Genomic DNA, 20,951 nt, shown 5'->3' on the forward strand with positions numbered 1-20,951 from the left:
AAGCTAAAACTTGAAATTACAAAACATACTGAAATAAAAATTTCAAACAATCAATAAAAATATATATTAAAGCATTATTTTCAAAGTTCTAATGAACATTTATATATGTATATTCAAACGGAAATAATAACATTGGTAAATATGAAACCATCATCAAATCTCCGAGTGGCAACCCTCATCAAATATAGGGGTAACCATCATCACATATAGGGGTAACATAATTGCAGTACCTCGATATCATCCTTACCCCAGTCTTGTATCTCGCTTCAACCCTACGTGCCGTTCTAACTAGCGTACAACACTAGCCTAATACAACCCGACTATCACTAAATACTTAAAGATTTTATAAATTATCAAATTTATTAAATCTTTACATAATTTATTTATCAAACCTTATATTTTTAAATGCTTAATTAGGTATTTGTAACAAAAATCAAAAAATGTTTGAATGAACATAATTTCATTTTAAATATCAATTATTAACAATTGAAAGATTTGCTTGTTAAATTTTAAGGTATACAAGGGGGAATACAAGTCTTTCAAAAAGTAAGTACTTTTCAATTCTTTTAAACTTATTTCTTAAAAGTTGATTCACTAAGATTTTTAGCTATTCAATTAACTTTCATAAACTCAACTTTTTTAATGAAGTAATTTCGAATAACGGCGGTGTACTACACATTTTTAGTTATTTATTAAGGAATATATAACATATAAATATTGGAAGCAAATATCTTCACGGATGATCATTAAAGCTGAAAATTGTTACTTTGTTAGGAAGCTAAAGTTTCTAAGCTATTATTACGTTATAAAATCAAATAAAGCAGTTACAACTTACCATTATGTTAAAGCAATTATATAATATATATACATAAAGCAGCAAAAAAATTGTCACAAATCAATTGAAACTGCATCAAGTTGCGCTCAAAGGAACAGTTGTCATGGAACAGTGCACACACACAAACACACACAGGTGAAATACAAACGCATTCGTTTCATATAATTGACATAGCACGATATACATCACGCGAGACGGACAGATAATTGCAGACTTATGTCTATTCCATTCAAGAGCAAGCACAACACGTATAGGAATATTAATTTGACTTATGTTTGATGCCAGTGCACCGTTAAACTACGATATTATACATTTATTAAATTTTTAACATATCAATTAAAAAAAAAACAATGTTGAAGTTATTCTTTAATTTCAGTATTTAAAAGAGAGATATAGGTAAAAGGTAAGGTAAAAGTAAGTAAAGTAAATAATAATGGATTTATGCGCTTTTTGTTCTTCTAAGAAGTTCACCACCATCTTTTTTTTAAGTGTCTCGGGTACTGACACCCGTGACGACGTGTAAATTGGGACTCTTAGTGCTCAGAATTGACGTTTGAAGGGTGTCTCCCAGTGAGATCGCACCTCGACTTCAAACGTAAGTTTAACAAGAGGCGCTATATAGAGCGTGGAGATCACGTTCACCAGCATCAAATACAAATCTTTCTATAGCGATGTTAATTATAATAGTAAGGTAGTGAAACACAGAAAGGCAATGAGCTACAGAGAAGAAAAATGAAGAAAAACGCACCATTAAAATAAAATCTAAATTTCAATTATTTATATATATATTTTTTTAATTTTATATAATTAAAAAAATAGTTAATCAATGTTTTTTATATAATGTTAAAACTTGTTTAAAATGGAAGATATTGTTTTGATGGTGCGGATAGTTTAGGAAGAATAAGTTAAGAGTTTATATATTATTCTAAGGCGTTCTTGATATGCGTACACGACGTATATAAAAATAAACCCCTCTTTAAATCGTCAACAACATTATAATCCATCTGTTCTATCACTTAGTTCATAAAATTTAATATTATATTGATTTGTCACAAACACTCTCTTTTACAAATTACACAAATCAACATTTTAACATGTATCAAAATAGTACAGTTAATTTTCGTATCATTACTATTAAAAGTACAACTATATCATTACTATTAAAAGTTTGAAAATAAATAGGTTCCAACATTGATCCCTGTGGAACACCATTACACTGTCTAAAATCTCAATTAAATTTTCTTTAAATGAGAAATTAATATAATGATTTTATATCTACCGCATTTGACGCCTCATTGCCTTCAAGTGTCTTACATCTGTTTGCAGTAATTATTATTTTCACTATCCTATTGTCAATTGAGAATTTCGCGAAGCTCTCATAAGCTGTGCTTATTAGGCTAATATATAGAGGGCTAAAGTCGTGCGTCTGAACAGCCCACGGTGCTTACACTATCATATATCTACTCTCTAATGTAACCTAAGCTTCACTATGATAATCATGAAACAGTCTCCTGACTAATTTTATAAAACCTTACGCGAACATTGGATATAATTATATACGTATATCTAACTTTTATAAATGAAGCGTGAACGAACCTTTGGAAGAAAATCAATCACAGTATAAAATGATCACATTACGAACGAAAATAACTAATGTGTTGTCTTTTCACTTTTTTTAAAATTTCTTAATTACTCAATATCTTTTTACAAAAATATTATACATATACGTTATTGCAAAAATAAATAATAAATTACAATTTATTATAGCTAGCAACATTAACAATTCATTTTGAACGGTAAGCAATATTATTCAAAATTACACTCGTGCTCGGTTTGCCACTGACAAAAGGGTGAATGTCAGCCTTAGACGCCGTAACGGTGTAAAAAGTTTTATCAAAAGTAAATACAAGCGTTAGTTCTTGTAAAGAAATGTGTAAAACTTAACCGCGCAGAAACTGCTAAATTGTAATATTTATCAATGGCAAACCCAACACTCAAACATCTTATATTCTAAAAGTGATCTCTCTCAGTAGTTAGAGCCATCTTTATTTATTTTTCTTTCAAAATGCAAAATACTGTCGATCTCAACGCGTCGATGTTGACATAAATTTGATAAATTCCTTTAAATTTTGATCGATATTTACATTTTGAAAAAAAAAATGCATTTAAAATTCGATCAAATGCGAGCACAATAGCTAAACTTTACAAACTATAGGATATTCTATCGCTCCAATTCAATATTAAAAAATAATCTGTATGTTGCGTTTGATATGTCCATCGTTACCCTTAAGTCATATGTGTTCCTTTTTGCCCGGACATATGATATACGAATTATTTCTTTCACCATTTATAATATATGTTAAAAGCAATTTTGGGATTTGATAGTTGTGGGATCTTTTGTAAATTATCAAACGACAAGCCACTATCTAACTGACAATTGAGTTAATTTGAGCAGAGAAGCAACATTTTTCAATTATAGCTGTGTTAGAAACTCGCGTATTTCATACCGACTCTTATTATTTTTATCTTTACAATCATGATAACAGGCCTGAATCAGTGAGATAGAATATTCTAAGGTTGAGTATAGACGAGAATCAGACACGCCTCGGTTTCCCTGGTCCTGGACACTCCGTCGACTTGATGATCGACGCCGCGTACGTTTCCCGGGGTCGGACGGGATCGGATTCCATGAATCCCGGATTCAAAATTATATTAGGCACTAGTTCCATAACGTCCTGCTCCTCTGAGTATTCTATTATACAAATTTGGGTAAAATTGATCATGGGGTAAATAAATGGGTAAAAATTTAGTCGGATTAATACATACCCGTCACCATGTGTATATGTGTTTGTTTGTTAGTGTGCAGCCCCGCAGTCCAAGCGTGCGTTCCAAGCGAGTGCGATAGATAGGGAAGAAGAAAAAATTTCGAATGAATAAAATGAATACATACGGTAACAATATCACCCTCAGAAGATATGCAACATGCGGTTAGGTGAAAGAAGTATAAAACTCACTCTCTTACCAATTACGATAATTTAGAACTGAATTAACAGTTATATTATTTACTAATAAAATTTAAAGACAGGAAGTCTCAAATGCATGTAATTTAAAAAATCAATTTATTTAACTATTGTTATCAAAAGTATAATCAGTATTATCCGCTACGTTTATGGTAACTACGTAGCTTAGTGATTAATTTCGTTATATGAATTTCATAGTCAGTTCGAATCAATTTGTATTCACTATTTAAGGGCATAGTACTCTAACGCAACTAAGGCTGTTGTTTAACTAGGCAAATGCTATATCTGCTGCTATATTGAGCCACACTGTCCCAACCATTCTCCCAACACTTCATACATTTTCAATTGATTGTTTACATAAAGTAGAATCTGCAATCCGCTACATTAATCATTGTAGCTTTTCAGTTAGCTAGCTGATAGTAAGGCATTTGCTTAATGGAACTGCAGCCTAAATGAAGCATAAGCATCTAAAACTGAACCACCTGTAAGTATGCTTTATCTCATTCGTAAAATTATTGTATAAATATGAAATTCATATTTCCTTAAGATTATGCGAAGCAACTTTAAGAATAATTCAAAAATAAGTGCTAAAGCTTTTATTAAAATAAAAATTAATTATGTTTTGGATTAAATCCGTACCCGTCGATTGTTGATTATATTAACTGTAAGTATTATCTTTACATGTTGTATATAGTTATAAATCACAATATTCCATAAACACATTTTCTACTATACATAGATACTTCGTAAACGACTTTTTTTCAAAATACTATTTATATAAAACAAAACTTACACAAAATTAATGTAATTCACATATTTTGGAACTTATATTCGAACCGGTTAATTAAAAATAAATAAACAAATTCTTACAATACATGACCACATAATGGTAGCTGTAGTTAACATCATAGACATTATATACATTCTTGAAACAAGAATTAAATTATTATGCTTTTCAACAGTTCGCAGTAGACTAAATACAATATAGTTATTTTGTAAATTGAAATTGACGTGTCAATGATCTTAGCACTCGTTATTGTATTAATTATGTCAGATTGAACAATATTAAGCCTTGACTTTGTGAGAACAGCAAATATTGAATCTTTGAAAATGAAAGATTTAATAAGATATTTTACAGGTTATTCAACATTTTTTTTATTTGATATTTCATGTTAATCTGTCTCATTGTTTGATTCTATGTATAAAAAATACTGAGATGATTAAAGTTTAAACATTATTATTGCAGAAAAAAAAAAATTATACATTTTTGTGGTGCTGTTCAAAAATGAATGATGAATGAATGAGAAAATGGTGACTATGGGTAAACACATGAGTAAGTAAATTCAAAAAAATGAATTTTATTTAATATATTGAAAGCTTTAAATTTCTCTGAAATATCAAAAATCAAGAATGACGAAATGTGTATGATTCATACAAATAACAGATCTAAATGTATGTGTAATATTTATTACACTAGAATAGTATAATTATAAAATGCACAGAGATAAGCTTAATTGTACTATATTGTAAATATATAGGCATATTATATATCTTTGGTATTATTTTGTATATCATAAGCGTGCGTACTATCGTGTATGGTCCTGACAGAGAAGTGGTCCAGAATTCATAAGATTTTATAGAGGAAATTAATGTTATAATTTACTCAAAACTATTTTTAAATATCTATAGAATTGAAATATTTCGAAATGACATAAAGAACTATTTTTCTAAATATTTAGTTAAAAATGAAAACTATTATAATGCATTAATTCTACTATCTTTTGGAATGTTTAACCAAAAATTATAAAAAAGTTTATTTATTTTGATGTATATGTAAAAAATAATGTTTAAAAAAGAAAAATTAAACAGTTATAACAATAACATTTTGGCAAGAATTTTTTCGTATACTAAGAAAAGGTAAAACTTATTTTTATTCTCTTTACTCTCATTAAGGTACTTATTTACTTCGAAATAACTTTCTACAGCGTACTTACAAACTACAATAAAATACTAATTAATAAGGAGCGTATTACCATGCGCACTATCACCGTGTTATGCGTTTAGCTTAAAAATTCTAAAGATTTAATGGATAGGGATAAAGTGTAAAAACTTGAATTTTATGTAAATTTCTAATTTTATTATCTGTGAGAAATGTATAAAGTAGGAATGTATTTTTTGATCTTTTACTAAGAGGCTATTTTTTTAATGACAATACCGAAGATTTCATCAGTGTTGCAATAAAAAAATACTCCATGAGTGTATTTCTAACACAATTTGGGCAAAATAGCGTTAGTAAAATTTCTATATCATTTACATTATTAACAAAAATATGACAAGAAATGTTTTACTAAGCTATCATATATAATTTCTTACCTACATTTTTCATCACGTATACTTGATAGTAGAAAATATAAAATTTTAAGACAATATGGAATCACCATTGTATGGAAGTGGTACTTGTTGATCACTCTATTTTTTTTTCTAAATAACAAGATTTATATGAAGTTATCGGTCCTTAATGTAATTTTCATAGTTTTACGATTATGAAGGACAGACAATTTCTAATATCAAGCCACACAATCCAAGTATATAATTGACGTAAATCCTATTGGTCCGTAAGCATTATGTCTAAAAATTAAAATATTTTAAAATAATAAAAATTTTTAACCATCAATAAACTAATAATATACTATAAGCTTACAACAAACTTTTTTCTTATTAACAATTCTTTTCATTAATACAAAATACAAACAATGAAAAAATGATTAAATAGGTTTTAATGGAAATTACAAAGTTATTTATAAATCAACAACATACGACACACGACTGTCAAAAAATTAATTGTAATTTTTATAATGTCCAAATAGTAATATTCACAATAACTAATCTTCAAATAGCATAATTAATCGAGAAAGTTGTTTACGGAGATAATTAATTATTATTATTGCTTTTTGGTATTCTCATTAATATTATTTTTTATTAATATAGCGTAGCACCTTTATCATAACAGCATAGCAAATTATTTTTTTTGTACCATTTTAAATTTTTATTATAAATTCTAATCTGCCAAAAACCTACGTGAAAAAAGTTTTAATTTGTAAATAATTGGCACTTGAACGAATTGAATGAAATTTATTAAAGATCTAATATTACTTTATATTTTAAACATTTAAAGGAATGTTATGTGCAAGCCTAAAATTATTTATTTTTAAGGCATCTATATTATTAGCATTTCATTAATATTATAATAATAAAAGGCAAAATATTATTAATAGTATGTACTTTAAAAGATTATTATTAAAAAAATGTGTAACATGTAACAATAATTATCACATTATGATTGTTATTATTATTTTTAATGAATTGTTTAATTTTATTGTAAATATTACATGTATTATATCACAAATATAGATTTAGAAAAGGAGGCACCTAGTTAGAAGCACTATTCTTATAAATTTAAAAATATTTTTTTAAAGTAAATACTTTTTTTACACTTTTAGAAATTTTTATGGAATATTTGAGCAGCAAGAAAATAACTTTTATTTAATTTTTATTTAAGAATCATTTAAAATGAAGACGGTCAAAAATGACAGTGTGAATTGAAATGTAAATTGTTGACCAAAGCTTTAAATACAATTTTATATTTTACGACTAAAATTTTAAGTCTAAGATAAATTTGATAAGCGGTTCACAGCCAACAAAGTGCTATGCTGTCAAAGCTTATATAATCAACCTACATACCTGGTTTAATAAACCCTAGAGATTAACTACAGTCGTCAAGGCCTTGCTCATTCAAGAAGTGAACCAGGGCGGTGCTGGTCGATATGCTGAAGCAAATGCCTATATTACTGATGAAATAAGCCCTAGGGATTCTCTTCAGTCGAAGGCCCGGCATTTTAAGGAAGGTTAACGCTGGCTGAGATGCTGAAGCAGATGCCTTGTAGCTATGAAGGTAATCGCTCAAATCGTAGTAGTTGACTCCAGCTCATGCGGCTTGTCCCGGGCTCAGTGGAAGAGGAAGTAGAGCCGGGGTAGCATGGGCCGGGAGGTCGAGGGCTAGGGATGTTGCTCACCTGAGCGACGCCACTCCCGGCAGAGCACGGCGCACGTGCCCGCCGCGAGCACGGCCAGGGTTCCCATCACTACGCAGACGGCCGCCACCCACGTCCGAGTGTCGAACGTTTCTGCCCCCTCCAGGAAGTGCTTGTACAGCTCTGTGGATTTTCCAGTGGTGCTAATTCTTGTAACAGATCTTGATAATTTTTTTAATATACACACACAGTCTACTGTTCCTAAGATATGCAACTTAATGCACGTGTTTTAGGTAACAGCCGACTCATATAGCTACATTTTTTTTCTTGTAGATCCAAAGTATTGGAAACTAATTTTTGGTAAAATATAATTTAGATAACGGACAATTCTTATAATACCTTGTATGTCTATTGTCTGAATTTGTCTCAAGATTAAAGTTTGATAAAGTAAACTAGTATGCTTATTGCGCCACCGAGCTAACAGTAAAAATTTACATTACCTGTTCCTTGAAATGATCTGATTCAGAATGTATTTCAAGTCACACTTATGTCATATATACAATTTTTACCTATGTTCATATATTAAATTATTCTTTTTATTAAATGAGAAAAAAATATTTAGATAGACCTAAACTATGATTCTATGACTTGAAAATAATTGTGTTTGCTGGCAAACGAAAAAAACTGACTTCAATTACATCGGCAAGTAAAACAACGTAGGCAGACGAAAAAGTAGTCAAGTAAATACGCATTATCAAAGATTACTCCAAAAGTTGTAATCAAATATCGATGAAATTTAAACATGACCACATGGTAAACATCGGCTCTCGATTAAATTAAAAATCATTAAAATCGGTACACCCAGTAAAAAGTTGTGCGGATTTTCGAGGGTTTCCCTCGATTTCTCTAGGATTCCATCATCAGCTCCTGGTTTCCTTATCATGGTACTACACCTGGGATATCTTCTTTTCAACAAAAAAAGAATTATCAAAATCGGTTCATAAACGACAAAGTTATCTCCGATGTTCGACATTAAAAAAAAGAAAAAGAAAAAATATATATATATTTATAATTCACTCTAAATATTAATTTAAAAAAAATAATTACAACGAACACAAAAATATAATTCCTATTTATTAAAGATTACAAATTAAATTCTTAACAAATAACATTTTATATAAGTACAACTAAATTTATAATTCACACTCTAACTATTTATTAAGATTACAAATTTAATACAATTAAATTACTAAAAGCAAAACTAAGTATTAGCTAGAACCGTATACACGTCCGTCTATCCCTGGTGCCAACGACCAACCGCCACGAAAGCTTCCCCTCCGGTCGACTATGCTTTCGACATGGCCTGATTGTGACGTCACATGGCGTGATCGGTAAACCACGCCCCCTTATCATCAATGTTATGCTAATTCGGCCTCTCCTGATGACGGCGCGTCCCCGCCCGTGAGTGTAGAGGCTGCTGCATCTGGCGACTCTTCGGCATCCTCAACCGCGTGTACTTCCACTTCCACAACCTGATCTTGGGTGCCCGAAGGTGAGAGCTCCGGAGACAGATCACTATCTTCCTCATCATTATCATCTGAAAGTCATGTTGATTGCATTAGCTAAGTATTCACAAGCGTTGAGCAAAGCCGGCGTAAGAACAATAACTCAATTACATTCAGCAAAACACAAAATTAAGCCAACAGTAAGAGGAGTTCAATTACATTCAAGCAAAGCTCAACAGTAAGCAAAAAAAAAAAACAAGCAGTGACCGCAGTATGCACAATGGACAGTGACCGCAGTATGTCCTATCGAAAATAATCGCAGTGACCGCAGTATGCGATAACAGTGAGCAGTGACCGCAGTATGCTCAACGTGCAGTGACCGCAGTTTGCACAATGGACAGTGACCGCAGTATATCCATGACATTTGTAACAAACATAAATATAAACAGATAACAGTGAGCAGTGACCGCAGTATGCTCAACGTGCAGTGACCGCAGTTTGCACAATGGACAGTGACCGCAGTATATCCATGACAAGTGTAACAAATATAAGCACAACACCAGCAATTTGTTTCATGATGATGTAAACTTAGTATAAGCAAATCCGTAGTTTTATTTATCATTATCATTAAACTTATTAAACTTTGAACGTACACTACTGTACTGTCGCAACAAGCTTTCACAAAACAAAGAAGGCGACAAAGAAAATACTCACTTTCAAAAAATGAGGCGCACACTTCAGGGGTCCACTCTCCTCGCCAGGGAATCATATATTCTGCAGCAGCTTGCGTGGTTTTACCGTATGACCCCGCGACTAGTTTCAGCTCATATCGCCCGCGTGGCAACACTCGCGTAACTTTGTATGGGCCGCGCATGCCGGAGTCCAACTTGCTCGTAGTCTGGCTCGACTTACGCACAAATACTAGATCACCTGGTTGGAATGTGTGGGGTAGCTTTCGTCGTTCATTGACACGAGCGTCCTGGCGGGAACGATTTTCATCCAGGGCTACTATAGCTCGTTGTCGGGCCAGCTCGCGTAGTGACTCGCGATTTGGATTCGCAGCTTGTTGGGCCACGTCGCGGACCAGGGATCGTATAACGGGTGTAACGCCATTGCTGCCAACTAACAAATTCATAGGGGAACATTTAATAGATTTTTGCAAAGTAATGTTCAGGGTGAGCTGTAACTTCCATAGCACATTTGACCAATTTTCCTGTCTAAAGTTTGACTCGACACGTATCATGTTCATGACCGTTCGACAGTACCGCTCAACCTGCCCATTACTTTGATGCATTTCAGCAATTATAAAATGAATATCACAACCCTGGTCTTTTACAAACTTAACAAATACATTGCTCTCATACATTCGACCACGATCAGCAACTATTAATTTTGGTGAACCGAAAAGTGAAATTGCATTTTCAAAAACTTTTATTAACTCGCTAGTATCTTGATTACGAATCGAATATAAAAGGCAAAATTTAGTAAAAGCATCTACAATTAGTACAACAAACTTAAAATCGTTTGATCGCGGAAGAGGCCCTAGTACGTCAGTATGAATAATAGAAAACGGCACATCGGGTTTCTCCCATGACTCAATGGGCTGCGGCGGTTGCCGTGCTACCTTTTTGTGAGAAAGACATACTACACAGTGTTGTATGTACTTCCGCACAAACTGCCTCAACTTGGGAAACCAAAAATGTTTGAGTATCAGATCAGTAGTTTTGTCCACCCCAATATGTTGGTGTTCATCGTGAAAGACCCGCATTAAACTCAGACGGTGACCCTTAGGTATGTAGCATAACATACGACTTTGTTCGCCAACAACATCTAGTTTGTAGTAAAGCGTGTCGTTAGATTTGACGTATCTGGACGAGTCCAGTTCACCATTCTGAAGCTTTTCCAACAACTTCTGCGTTTCCTCATCAGCAGATTGTGCTATCTGAGCCCAATTTAACGGCCTTTGAATCCTGCAATTATATACGGGGTTACGACTTAAATAATCAGCATGAGACAGCGCAGTACCCTTACGATATTCGAGTTCAAAGTTGAAGTCTTGCATGTATACCCACCACCTAGAAACTCTGGGAAGAAGGTCCTTTTTACGCTGGGTCAGTTTCAAAGCGTTACAATCAGTTACCACTTTAAATTTTATACCAATGAGATAATGCCTAAAATGTTGTAACGCTCTGACAACCGCCAGCGTCTCCAACTCGTAAGAGTGGTAACGTGACTCGGCCCCCTGAGTCACCTTGCTGAAATAGGCAACAGGTCGCTTGTTGCCATCGTCAGTGATCTGGAACAACACGGCGCCGTAACCAACCGATGATGCATCTGTGTGGAGCTCAGTGCAACGTGAGGGATCAAAAATAATTAGTACAGGCTCTGTAGTTAGACGCTCAATAATATCTTTACGCACGTTTTCTTGTTCTTTGCCCCAGCTAAACTCGGCACCTTTGCGAAGCAATCCAGCGATGCACGCAGTTCTTAAAGAGTAATTTGGAATATACCTCCTAAAATACCCTGCAAGACCTAAGAACTGTCTTACCTCCTTGACGTTAGTCGGCACCCTTGCGTTAACTAGAGCTTCCACTTTATTAGCGCTCGGCCTTACCTGACCGTTACTAATCGTCCGGCCTAGATACTCGATCTCTGTAACAAGGAACTTACATTTTTTGAGGTTAATGGAAAACCCAGCCTTTGTCAAAGTGTCCAAGACTTCTCGTAAGGTCTGCAAACCTTCGTCAACTGACTGGCTTTTCAGTAGAACATCATCGATATATACGCATGCCTTACCATTATCGATGAACGTACGCAATGTGTTGGAGATGATTCTTTGGTACACAATGGGCGCGTTTGCTAGACCGTATGGCATTTTGATATATTCGTAATGCCCTTCGCTAGTTACGAATCCTGTAAGAGGAATAGATTCCTCATCAAGGCGAATTTGATGGAACCCGGTCGCCATGTCTAAACTACTGAAATATTTGGCTTTTCCTAGAAGGTCTATGTGGTCATCAATTAAAGGTAAAGGATAGTGGTCTTTGACGGTGTTAGCATTCAAGGCTCGAAAGTCAACGCATAGCCTATCACTACCATCTTTCTTTTTAACCAATAAAATCGGACTTGAGAACTCCGATTCCGATTCGCGAATAATATTCTTATCAAGTAAGTCCTTAATGATCGCCCTAACACGTATTTTTTCATCTTGCGACATTTTATAAGGTCTGTAAACTACCGGTGTCTCGTTGTGCAACTTAATATGCATAGAACCTGTCGTGACTGTAGTACAAGCCGTACCTACCACAAGATAATCTGCAAACTCATTAATGATGCTCATTAAACGCTCCCTATCTGGTCCTACTAACGGAGAATCAATCGTTGTGACCGTAGTATCGGATTTAATACACATGACATCAACGACCCGCGTGAGGCGTTGTTGACCTCGCATACGTGTATAAGTAACACCATCTCTATTCAAAACGTCGGTACCGATAATAATTGGTGTGCTCAAAAACCTATCACATACAACATGAAAGTCTACTTCAAGAGATATTTCGGGAAATTCGACTGTTAGCGTAGTACGGAAAGTGGAATGTACTTCTTCATTACTGATGCCGCGTAATATTCTGTATGAGGGTGTCTGAGTGCATTGAAGATGCTTTGCAACCGATTCAGATATTAGAGAAATCGTAGAACCGCTATCTATAAGCACATCGACGGGTACACCCTGAATAACGGCCGTCGCGATGTCATTTTGTTTATAGGTATCGTTAATACTATGACAAAAGTTAACATTAGATTTGCCTCGTGATTCGGAGCGCTGTTTTGTGAAGCAATCTTCAACCTTGTGTCCGACCTTTTTACAGAACGAGCAGGGTTCTGGTTTTGGTGTTTGTCTATATGATCCAGGAACACCCGCAGATGATGTACTCGCCTTATTACCATCACCGGATGGAACAGATTCGTATTTAAAACGCTTAGGACAATTAAAAGACTTATGACCTAAGTTGTTGCATTTAAAACATTTAATTTGCGAATCATCATGCCCACGTTTGCGTAAATTCAATTGTAAACTATTTTTACTATAACCGGGTCGCGTATAGTTCGTCTTAACGGTTGGTTTCACATAAATCGACAGAAAATCAACTAAATTATCCGGAGACAACTTCGCGTTTGTAGCAGCCGCACGGATTTGAGGATCCGTGATGCCTCGTATAATAATAGCCACGATTAACTCATCACTCAATCCGCAAACGATGCGCAATCGCAACAAAGAGCGTCTAGCATATTCCGCATATGTAGGGTACTTATCGGATTCGGTTTTCATTACGTCGAATAAAATATTAGCAATATCTACCCGAAACGGACATAATGATTTAAATTCACGCTTAAAATTCGACCAACAGCGATCATTGCTAACCCACTCGCTAAGCCAAGACTTCGCATCGCCTCTGAGGCAATTTCCTATACGAGACAAGCATTCGCGATCATCCCAACGATTTAAATTACGCACATGATCGACTTCTTGACACCACACATTAAAATCATGCAAAGACGGATCAAAATTAGAAACAAAAACATTATTTGATCTTACCGGTATAGCGTTGATTGCGCTTACGAGTTTTTCTGTTACCTCACTAATCACTGTATCAGCACTCGTCTGTGTGTCGGTAGTTCCACCACAAGATTGCACAGTCGGTGACGGCGGTGGCATGGCGACCGTACCAGACAACGGTCGACTCGTCTCGCTTGGGTGTGGCACCAACATGTCACCCGACCTACCCTCACCTGAATTTTGTAACCTGGAACTACCTTCCAAAACGTTTAAGCGATTCAAAATCGCCTGAAGTGTTTGGTCTAAACCAGGGGTAGGCGTCCTATCTCTTTTACGACTTTTACGTTTATTGTGATCGGACATTTTTACTAGTAACCAAATTTTATTACAGCACAATTTTACCAAGAAAGCCTACGATTCAGAACGGTGGCACTATCCCACTTCTGAATTTATAATTCACTCTAAATATTAATTTAAAAAAAATAATTACAACGAACACAAAAATATAATTCCTATTTATTAAAGATTACAAATTAAATTCTTAACAAATAACATTTTATATAAGTACAACTAAATTTATAATTCACACTCTAACTATTTATTAAGATTACAAATTTAATACAATTAAATTACTAAAAGCAAAACTAAGTATTAGCTAGAACCGTATACACGTCCGTCTATCCCTGGTGCCAACGACCAACCGCCACGAAAGCTTCCCCTCCGGTCGACTATGCTTTCGACATGGCCTGATTGTGACGTCACATGGCGTGATCGGTAAACCACGCCCCCTTATCATCAATGTTATGCTAATTATATATATACCGCCTCCTTTTTTGAAGTCGGTTAATAATTAGCAATTGCTCTGTTATGCTGTAACAGATTATCGCAGAATCAAGTAGACTGCAAATCTAAACTCATTACAGCGTAAGGCTTCAGTCGTCACTAGGCGCGTAACATTTGATCCGGATCACTTAATTCATTTAAGTTGATACCTTCTTCAGACGCTTCTAATGCAAAAATACTGCAGCAAATAATGGTTTCTTATGGACCTTGCAGACTCACGTCTAAAGCAAGGACAATGCTTGTCTTTACTTTTGATTTCATTGTAAATAATGACAAATGTAGTTACTTGTTTTTTGTTTTTGGATAGTATATTGAAATTTCAGACAAACAGACTTAGTGTGAGGCCAAACGAGCGTAATTTTGTAAGTTGTCAGTCGCTCGATGCAAAGTGTGAGACGGCACACAGCTCATTTGGCGTCGCCGTGTAGCCAGAACTGGACTTTTGTATGAAACCGAATGCTGTAGAAATTATGCGACCGAAATTACGCGACTGACAACTCATAAAATTACGTTCGTTTGGTCTCACCCTTCAGCCTATCGCAGTCCACTGCTGGACATAGGCCTCCCCAAGTTCGCGCCACACATCCCGGTCTTCCGCAATCCTCATCCAGCCTACACCGGCAATCTTACGTAGATCGTCGGTCCAACAGGCCGGAGGACGTCCCACACTGCGTTTGCCAAGACGCGGTCTCCACTCTAGGACCCGTCTACTCCAACGGCCATCGGTCCTGCGACACAGATGACCAGCCCACTGCCACTTCAACTTGCTAATTCTGTGGGCTATGTCGGTTACTTTCGTTCTCTCGCGGATAGTATCATTTCTAATCCTGTCTTTGAGAGAGACCCCAAGCATAGCCCGTTCCATTGCTCGTTGAGGGACTTTAAACTTGTGGACCAGTCCCTTGGTCAGTGTCCACGTCTCGGCTCCGTATGTTAACACAGGCAGGACGCATTGCTCGAAAACTTTTGTCTTCAAGCATTGCGGAATCTTCGAAGTGAAGACTCGACGGAGTCTGCCAAACGCCGCCCAGCCCAACCGAATCCTCCCCCAGCCCAACCGAATCCTCCTCCGTTTGGTCTCACCCTTGTCTAATTATTATTATGTTTAATCTTACGGTATTTCCTATTTTCCTCCTGTGTATCCTTTTGCGCTATGCTCAATAGGAAATACCGTACGATTAGGTATATCGATTCTTAAATCTTTTTTTAATAAGAAATTTGTTTTAAATATTTAATGAAATCTATCAAATACATACCTGCTTCCTGGTCGCTGTACAGCGTTGTCGCGAGCACCTCCACCGGGGGTCCGGGCCCCAAGACATTGTTCGCCCAAACTCTGAACCAATACGACGCGTTCGGTTCTAAGTGGTAAACGTCGATTTGTCTCTGGAATGTCAGTTATAAAACCTTTTTTTGCTTTAATAGTCTGTAATATATATATATATATATATATATATATATATATATATATAAATTACTACATAAATTTCGAACGACTAACTTTATAATGATGGTTTTTTCCTATGCCCAACAGTGAGATGTTACAGGCTAAATCGTTATATACATAACAGTTATGTTTTTGTTTATTTCCATTACGTTAATCTTATCAATAACTCTCGTATCTCATAAGAGATGATCTAATGGTTTTTGCGTCGTCTTTAGTGTAAGAAAATATTATTTGTTCATCTAATACGAACCTCTTTGTGTAATGTATTTTATGAAAACAGATATTGAACAAGAAATTAGTGTGACGCTTAGACACATCCACAAATTTATCAATGTTATTTTATGTGTAAACAATTATTTAGATGAACCCGCAACCGCCAGCGCAACAGCCACAAACCAGTGCTGTGACCGTTGCGCCAACGCGTCGTCATTTACTATAGTCAAAGAATATCTTTGTTGTTTAAATTAAAAACAGGAAAAAAAAACTCAAATTTCGAAAGCTTATGAGTTCGTTTGCTTATTTGTAGGCGCTAATGGCCTTATTTAAATAAGAAACACCTTTAGGAAGAGAAAGAAAAATTATGGTATATCTATTAGAAATATCAGAGTGACTATAAGCTACGATGATCCTATATTAAAGGTTAAGATAACTATTATTTAAAAAGGTAACAAATATATCACGAAAATATAAAAAAAAACGAATCATATATCAAATACAGAAACAATTGGTACATTTCATTCGACAAAGCCAATAATAATACAGTTTAGATACTGAAAACAGATATTGAAAATCATCTCTAAATGTGCCAGGCGACTTGAAGTCACGTATCCAATTCCGACATGACTTGGCATTCTTGTAGAAATTAATTGCCGGTCTCAATAATCTTTCGATGTCGCACTTTGCTTAGTAGAGAATTTTGACATAAACTCCATACTAGATGTCTATCGAGATGGGGCATGGCTGATATATGTTGTTTAAAAATGTAGAGCAGCGAGACTGGGGCAGTACCTCAACCTTACAGAAGATGACAGCCAAATAACATTGCTTATAAGTAGTGTTGTGTTCCTGTAATGAGTAAAATAGTCAGAGTTCTTGGGAAGGGTCGGTAGTAGGGTCGGAAATGTGTTTATAATGTTTTTAGTATTGCAGGTATCCATAGCTCCTTTACATTAGGTGTACCGTACACATGCCACCCTTGTGGTATTAATGAAAAAATTAGTAATAATCGACCTCTAAAATGAATTGAGGGTATTTCAACTCAAGATTTCTATCTTAAAAAATATTTTCAAATTTTATTCAAATTTTAGAATAAGAATTTTACCTACCGAGTTCGGGCTGATGTGATTAGGGCTGATAGGCCGCCAGGGTTCCAAGCTGTCGTTGACGGGAGCTGCTGATCGATACTGCGCGGTGAAGTCCATGATTGGATGACCACCGTCGCCTGCCACGTTCCATAGGATAATAGCGAGGATGGTGGACGCGTGTACCGTCACGTTGACTAGTGGTGGAGGTTCCGCTGTGGACAAATATGGTACTTGAATTAGGCATTTATTTAAGTATCTGATACCGCCATTTCATCTTATATTTTTTATTAAATAATATGGTAAGTGAAGATGCAGCCTAAGATGGTGCGCGCTTGCCTAGAAGATGCCTATTCACTCTTTATTTAAAGAAAGTGTTTGAGAAGTTTAAGAGTTTTTGTTTAAGAGTTTATCTTGCAGGCGAATCTGTAAATATATATTACTTAAAACTTAACTGAGGTAGGGCATTGCATAATATATCCTGCTCGAAATATCGAGTAACCCGACTTGGGAAGTATTATAACTCAACCTTACCTAGACCTGTTATATATATATATATATATATATATATATATATATATATATAAAGTAAATGTTTTATTTTTACGAATTTTTTGACGATTTTGTCGTTTTGTTTCTTTAGCAGATAAATTATACTATGCAATACGAACTTATTTCAGAAAAACAGACTAAGATAGGACTAGGTACATATAAAACCCATGAATGGCTCAATAAAAGCCAAATCAAAAGTTTTATACAAAGATATTTGAATTGTCGCATTCAAAAACTGCCAATTCAATAATACAGAGAAATTGTACTGAAAACAGGTAACATAAAACGTTTTCTTTTCGGAAGTAATCAGTGCCTTACACTATTATAGTTAATACAATTTCAACCCATCTGTAAATAGATTTAGCACACATAGAGGGACAAAAACAATTAGAGCAATTGATACGTGTAGTATCAATACGTGAAGTATTACCATTTGAAAGAGAAAAGACTGATTGTTACGCTACGAACAATGTGAACGGCTTGCTTCCTGTACTAAACTATACCGATGAGTGCTTCTAATGCATTACGTAGGTACGAGTAACTAATCTTCATACAGTTTCGTCATGACTAAAGTCCCTACCGGTGAAGCAGAACTTTCGTCTGGGCGATTGTGTAGTTTGAATTTTCGGACAGGAACTTAGAATATCATTCTACTAGAAGTCGGTAAGTTTGAAACGTATTATTATTTTTTTTATATGCTTTTTATTCTAAGTCAATATTGTACCGGTGATAGCTGGAATTAAATAAGTAGGCAAAAAAAAAGATTTAGTATGGTTTAGTTTTCTCGACTAAAAACATTTAACAATATATACAGCTTATTACATAAAAATAAATATTTCAGACGATGTTATGATTAAACTAACTAATAGCGACGGATGGTTGGCACGTCGCGCGTATATTCTTATTTCAATTTGGTAGAACACAAGGAAGCTAGTATGTTCACATGTGTTACGAAAAATAAAATACCTTGAACGGAACGTTATTATCGCAGGGTTAAGCGTCTTGTCTTCAATGGAACTCATTTATCTTGCTTGTCAAACGGCGTGAACCTTTCTAAGGAGTTCCATGATTGCCTAGGGGTGACATGACGACTATATTAACTCGGATCTCGAGGGTTTTTGGTCATTTCTTCGGATTTGGGGAAATTGTTAAGGATTTATAAGTAAATGTGCCGAAATGATCGGAAGAACATCTTGAAGAAGGGTACACTAATGACGCTTGTAATTAGTGGTGGGAAAGAATTGTTAATTTGAATTAACGTCTCGATTACTCGTCGTTCGCGATGAGTGATAAAAAATGACATGTAAGACCAGTTAAGTTTTACTAACGAGACAACGGAAATATTGCAGGTACGAGGAACATTTTCTACGTTGCATCACGTAACCGTGTTCGTCACGAATATAACGGAGACGAATTTCCTTTTTCTTTTTAAAGACATTTTTAGGAGCTCATAGCAAGGCTAAGTGAATCATGTTCTTGGTTTTTTTTGCAGTTATATCCTAAATATTATCACGTTAAGATCCATTATATACAAGTGTTAGGAAATAATGAGCCTTCAATAATAATTATTTGCGAAGATGTGATCGATGGAAAGGCACAGGATATGATTTAGTCTGTAACATCCAACTACTGTGCACAGGCCTCTTTCTCCAAAAAGGGGAAGGATCGGAGCTTAATAAGGAACTTAACCCGCCCCGCTGCACCACTGTAAGTTGGCGGATATATTCCCTACTATGAAGTAAAGATCACTATCAGATATAACGATGATAACAACCGGGACCGACATCTTAGTGATTTCCAAGACACGGTGGAGAGACCCACAAAGACCGAAATTCAAACCGGCAAGAAATATTTCTACAAATAAAAAAAACCACCCCGAGCAGGATTCGAACACGCAAACCGCCAGTTGTTAGGCGAGTACATGGCACGCACCACTAACACCAGCGAGACCAGTAACTTCTATCCTAGTAAGATTTAATGAATGAGTAGCGATATGAACACATTGACTGATATAATTTTTAAAAGAAATAAAACAGCATTTGATTAAGTTACAACAAGCACGTCATATAAATGTTTTTCAGGCAAACATTTTCCAACAAAATTAACAAGAACATGACAGAACGTTTCACAAAACATATTTACACAAGCAAACATTCACGAGCATATGAGATCAACCCCTCCCCACCACCACGTTGCACGTTAAGCCGCCGGTCCCGGTTGTTATCACACCTGATAGCGATCGTTACAGTTACAGTCCACCGCTCTACCAACTGAGCTATCGAAGGGTTTGATAGCGATCGTTACTCATAGTAGGTAATATATCCGCCAACCCGCATTGGAGCAGCGTGGTGGATTAAGCTCTGATCCTTCTCCTATACGGGGAAAGAGGCCGCCCAGTAGTGGGATATTACAGGCTGAAGCGTAGTGCGATTCGAGACCAAAACAAATATTGTAATCAAAAAATTACTTCATAGTAAAGTTCAATATATTACAAGTTATTATATTTACACAATAAGCCCCGTCTTTTGTAATTACTCATCTGTTGGGTTTGTAATAAATTAGTAATGCTTATTCGGGTGGAGGTTTAAGTCTCAATTTGATTTATAATACCTCGTTTATTATGCTTTGTAGTTATTTGTATTATATATTTTGTAAACTGTTACAATGTTTTGAGAGTCAGGCGGTTTAAGTCAATTATTTTATTTATTTATTTATTTTATTTTATTGGGAAACAAACAGCACACAACAATACAATTAATCTAATTATTCATGTAACGCATTTTAAAATCTTACAATATTGGATAAGAAAAAATGAACAAATTTAATAAAAGTAAAGTAAAACATTTACTTCTTTGTAGT

At 35.0% G+C, this 20,951-nt stretch overlaps 1 protein-coding gene across 1 annotated transcript in view; it reads right to left on the minus strand.

The window, feature by feature from the left end:
* Positions 1–3,143: 3,143 nt before the first annotated feature.
* LOC123656449 (Down syndrome cell adhesion molecule-like protein 1 homolog) overlaps positions 3,144–20,951 on the minus strand; it is a 112,165-nt gene continuing 94,357 nt past the window's right edge. Inside the window, exons 4-7 of the mRNA XM_045592132.1 lie at positions 17,565–17,755; positions 16,049–16,178; positions 7,929–8,069; positions 3,144–3,587 (exon numbers count right to left, since the gene is read on the minus strand). Of these exons, the coding sequence (XP_045448088.1) occupies positions 3,430–3,587; positions 7,929–8,069; positions 16,049–16,178; positions 17,565–17,755 (620 nt within the window). The 3' untranslated portion in view covers positions 3,144–3,429. The remainder of the gene's footprint in view (positions 3,588–7,928; positions 8,070–16,048; positions 16,179–17,564; positions 17,756–20,951) is intronic.

Source organism: Melitaea cinxia, chromosome 9, assembly GCF_905220565.1.
Source record: "Melitaea cinxia chromosome 9, ilMelCinx1.1, whole genome shotgun sequence".
Lineage (NCBI taxonomy): Eukaryota > Metazoa > Arthropoda > Insecta > Lepidoptera > Nymphalidae > Melitaea > Melitaea cinxia.